The 5,031-nt window shown below is 37.8% G+C and overlaps 1 protein-coding gene across 1 annotated transcript in view; it reads left to right on the top strand.

Annotated features, from left to right (window-relative positions):
* Window positions 1–4,242, top strand: part of LOC103138831 (cytochrome P450 2F2-like) — a 6,293-nt gene extending 2,051 nt beyond the window's left edge. Inside the window, exons 3-11 of the mRNA XM_007553182.2 lie at window positions 574–735; window positions 807–967; window positions 1,609–1,677; window positions 1,911–2,015; window positions 2,095–2,233; window positions 3,237–3,322; window positions 3,524–3,625; window positions 3,711–3,852; window positions 3,927–4,242. Of these exons, the coding sequence (XP_007553244.1) occupies window positions 574–735; window positions 807–967; window positions 1,609–1,677; window positions 1,911–2,015; window positions 2,095–2,233; window positions 3,237–3,322; window positions 3,524–3,625; window positions 3,711–3,852; window positions 3,927–4,114 (1,154 nt within the window). The 3' untranslated portion in view covers window positions 4,115–4,242. The remainder of the gene's footprint in view (window positions 1–573; window positions 736–806; window positions 968–1,608; window positions 1,678–1,910; window positions 2,016–2,094; window positions 2,234–3,236; window positions 3,323–3,523; window positions 3,626–3,710; window positions 3,853–3,926) is intronic.
* Window positions 4,243–5,031: the final 789 nt, after the last annotated feature.

Raw genomic sequence — 5,031 nt, 5'->3', positions numbered from 1 at the left:
GTGTGTTGTGTTGTGTTGTAGTGTGTTGTGTTGTTGTGTTGTAGTGTTGTGTTGTAGTGTGTTGTGTTGTTGTGTTGTAGTGTTGTGTTGTGTTGTTGTGTTGTAGTAGTGTGTTGTGTTGTGTTGTGTTGTAGTGTGTTGTAGTGTTGTAGTGTGTTGTGTTGTTGTGTTGTGTTGTTGTGTTGTTGTGTTGTGTTGTTGTGTTGTTGTGTTGTTGTGTTGTGTTCACTCTGCAGTTTAATTCGTAGGAGATAGGAGGCAGCTTTCCTGACATATTTTCCTTCTCTGCCTCATACGGGTCGATCTCTTCAGCATCCATTTTGTTTGTGTGTCTTTCACGTTGGCCACATATTTTCTTTTTGTTGGTCTCGAAGCCGTCGGTCAGCTATGCATTGCAGCTGCTCTTGCCTACAAAGATGGTGCGAATCACTTCCGGTTCAGACTTGTGGAATCTGTGTATTCTGAAAATATGAAAGAGCATAGAGAGCTAACGATAAAAACAGAGGCAACCTGGTCATAGAGAGGTTTAGAGGCTAAAAGAATACATGTGAATGTGTTTCTGTGTTGCTGCAGGTGGTGTTGGAGTGATTCTGGCAGATTATGGCCCAAGCTGGCGGGAACATCGCCGCTTTGCTCTGATGACTTTGAGGAATTTCGGTCTGGGAAAGAAATCAATGGAGGACAGAATTCATGATGAGATTCAACACACCATTAAAACCCTGGAGGGCAGTATCGGTACGTCACTGGTTACTCTCTGGGTTCTGTTCTGTAGCCTGTTTTAAATGGCTGTTTTGATTTTCATGCAGGTAAAACTCTGAGTCCTCGGGTCATGTTCCATAACGCCGCTTCCAACATCATCTGCCAGGTTCTGTTCGGAAAGCGCTATGAGTACGACGATGACATGATCAAAACGATTGTTAAGTGCTTCACTGAAAACGCCAAGATAGCCAATGGGCCCTGGGCCATGGTGAGTTAAAGGCCACACCTCTCCCCCTTAAGTAGAAGGTTTAATTCATAATGCTATCAAAGTCTTGCATGTAATAGATATTTGTGATGCAATGTGCTGATATATACATAAACATGGGGCAAGAAGTTACAATTAAAACCCACAACTTTCCGATTGTAAAACTTTTACTCTTGGCTCTGAGTCACAGCCGGCTGTTATGTCACTTACTGATAAAATGCATGATATCTGGCTGTTAAAACTTTTTCTGCCAGCAGGGTGATTTGTATGACAGCATATTAGGGCTGTCATACAAGCCCTAATCTGTCTAATCTGTCTAATCTGTCTAATCTGTCTAAAAATGACAGATTTTTAGATTAATCCCAGAATGGAAATTTTTTAATTTAAAAAGTTGAAAATTTGCCATGAAAACCTCAGAAAACGTCCAAAAATTTAAATGTCTTTGTATTTTTTTTTCTAGAAAATATCAAAGATAATCTAAACATTTCTGAGTCTTTTGGCGGAAATGTGTTTGTCTATTTTTTTTTATATTTTTTTTTTCTTTTCAATCTACACTTGCCCAAATATGCTGTGTGTAAATGAAACTGAAATAATTAGCTATTGGAAATAAATACCCATATTTTTTCTTTTCTTTTTCTTTACAGATATATGATTCTATTCCCTTTTGTCGTAACTTCCCGCTGCCGTTCAGAAAGGCCTTTAAAAATTCAGAGGTAAAAACGATATTTCTCTATTTCTGCATTTCCTGCTATTTTTGCTTCAGTTTCTCCATCCATGTTGTGAATTTTGTAAAACTTAATTTAGGAACTGTAAAGAATTTGTTTCTAATCATTGTCAACTCAGAAATATAAAGTCTGTAAAACATTACATTTGTCTGACTGAGAAAACTTTTAGCGAAAGTTTTATGATGTATACCGTTTCCATAACAAAAAAATATTTTCTTTAGATTTGCCAGAACTACATTAACTGTTTGGTCACTGAGTACAAGAAGACCAGAGTTCCTGGGGATCCTCGACACTTTGTTGACTGTTACCTGGATGAACTGGAAAAGGTTTGTAAGTCATCCAACATAAGAAACTCGCTAAGTTTTTGTCTTCATTTATAATACTCATAAGCTGTCCTCTTTCCAGAGAAATGATGACGGATCCTCCTTTTCAGAAGCTCAGCTCATGACTTATAGCCTGGACCTTCACTTCGCTGGGACTGACACGACGTCCAACACCCTGCTGACAGGATTTCTCTACCTGATGGCCTACCCACACGTCCAAGGTATGCTTCAATTCAGGTTCCATCAACGTGTTTACTTGTAATTAAGTTCAGTCACCGGAAAGACACAAAATCTAATTTTTGTCTAATTTGTAGTGCAAATATGTTAGTACACTTGAAATAAGGCAAAACTAATTCACAAGTAACCTTTCAGTAAGATGAGGAGTTTAATTTAAACAAATATTTCCTTGATGAAAACAATAATTACACTGGCAGATTATTTCACCTACAAGATGCTTCTCCCAGGTTATTCATCAAATGTTGATGAATATTTTTCATCAGTATTAAGAAATAATTTACTAGCCTTGTTGCAATAAGCAATCTTTCAATTAATCGCATGATAAATTAAAAGGAGCAAAATAATTTCCAATTTAATTATTTATCATTTTTCTCTTTTCTCTCTTTCTATCAAAACCTGGAGGACAAAAGTTTCCAGTCTGGTGATTTGTTCTCAACTAGCCTTTTTTTTTGAAGGACAATTTTGTTTACACACATTAATAACTTATTTTATTTGTTGTTTGTTGTTTTGTTTATGTATTTTGGATATTTAAAATGTCTTCCAGTTCCAGTGTTAAATGTTCATTAGAATTTCAAGTTTATTGATCTTTGAGAATGTGTTCTTGCATTACTATGCCATTACCATTACATTGTGTGAAAATGGTCCTGAAACAACAATATTATCGTTTATCGCAATAACTTCTGGGACAGTTTATTGTCCAGCAAAATTTGTTGTTGGCTTAAGCACTTGCTGAAAAGTTACTTATTTGTTAGTTTTGTCTTATTTGAGGTGTACTAGCATGTTTTCACTAGAAACTTGCCCAAACTTGGACCCAGCAGTTTGAGGGTGACGGTTGAGGGGTTCAAGACTCCCAACAGGAGTCATTTAAATTGGAAACATAACAGTGGTGCTGCAGGTTAAATAACTGGTCCAGAGCAGAAAAGCGTAGAAACGAATCATGTGGGATGTGGAACGACTGATGCGTTTGTATTCTTATTCCTCCCTCAGAACGATGTCAGCAAGAGATAGACCAGGTTCTGGAGGGAAAGGACCGGGTCTGTTTTGAGGACAGAAACAGCATGCCTTACGTCCAGGTACCATAGCATCAAAATATAACTTAGTAGCTCTGTCAGTTTGTTTTTTTCTCTTGTAGCCGCTTCCTATTTGATCTTGTTGTTTCATTTACCCGTTTGAATTCAAATTTATTAGTTGCAATAATGACCAAACAATTAAACTTACAAACACGTTTTATTGCTTCCAGTCAGAAATAGTGTTAGAAATCTTCCTTCATGCAGGCTGTGCTCCATGAGATTCAGAGGATTGCCAACACGGTTCCTCTCAGTGTCTTCCACTGCACCACGAAGGACACAGAGCTCATGGGATACTCCATTCCCAAGGTAGGTCAGGAAAGTTTCTGCAAAAGGGACACTAATTAATGAAGACCATCTGATTTCGGCATTTGATATTCATAATTCTCTTCAGGGTACAATGATCATCCAGAACCTGAACTCAGTGCTGAGGGAGGAGGGACAGTGGAAATTCCCTCATGAGTTCAACCCTGAAAACTTCCTGAATGAAAAGGGAGAGTTTGTCAAACCTGAGGCCTTCATGCCTTTCTCTGCAGGTAAACTGAGATGTGTCACGGTTGAGGTAACCACCTTGAAGTGTGGGTTGGATCTCCTGGTTTCTCTCTTCCAGGTCCTCGGATGTGTTTGGGAGAGGGTCTGGCCCGCATGGAGCTCTTCCTCATCACGGTGACTCTGCTGAGGAAGTTTAAGTTCATCTGGCCGGAGGATGCAGGAGAACCTGACTTTACTCCGGTCTATGGAGTCACTCTAACGCCGAAACCTTATCACATGAAGGTCCAACTGAGGTCCAAACAGTGAGGAGCAGAAACTAACCGCGTCTCCTTTACAAATGTACATAAAACTTTGTCAATTTTCCGCTAATGTTGGGGGGGAAAATAAATCCCAACTCTGATGTTGCCATTAAAATCATGGATGAAAAAGTTTAAGAGCATGCCGCGCCATCGTCCTTCCTCTACCTCCTGTTGTCTTCTTCATCTTTTCTGCCAGTAGTAGCGTCTGATTACTGATCACATGATTTGTGTGATGCAAAAACAGTGTTTCCATTTCAGTTTTAGAAAATACACAAATTTCTGTACATCCGTAAAACCACCTCATGCTAGCGCAAAAACCTTTTAACAAAAAATGTTTTACCAAAATTGTTGAGTTTCCATTAAGCAAATTTATCTTTGTAATTCCAATTTGCACAATTTTAAGGTCAATGCAAACGCAGTTACAGATGAGGAATAAAAGACTGAAAAAAAAAACTTCTAAATAATCAATGCATTTTGATACTAATGAATAAAAACTGACCTAAAAATCTTTTCAAGACCAAAGAGTTTTCATTCTTCCATTCAATTGTTTCTGTATGAGTTTACATGTTACATGTTTTATTCTATGGCTGGAAACTTGCAGCACACATTTGGAGAAACAACAGGGAAACAAATTACATTTAAGTTGGTATTTATTGAAAACATCCATTAACAGAGATGCAATAATGACCTAATAATAACATATAGTGTCATTATGAAAACTGGTCTGCAGACATTATTGGAGGGAATTTATTTGGATTTGTTTGAACTGTTTTATCTGCTTTTTGCTTCATTTCTGCACCAGATTCACAAAGCAGATTCCACTAAATACACAGAGACAAACTTACCCATCAGTCCCAGTAGATGGCAGCATTTTGCATTTGGTTTTCTTTTAAGAGATGAAAAGTACAAAATGTTATTTGTAGT

The sequence above is a fragment of the Poecilia formosa genome, unplaced genomic scaffold (assembly GCF_000485575.1).
Source record: "Poecilia formosa unplaced genomic scaffold, Poecilia_formosa-5.1.2 Scaffold55, whole genome shotgun sequence".
Lineage (NCBI taxonomy): Eukaryota > Metazoa > Chordata > Actinopteri > Cyprinodontiformes > Poeciliidae > Poecilia > Poecilia formosa.
Note: the sequence above shows the minus strand (reverse complement) of the source record. Positions and strands in the feature narration are given on the sequence as shown.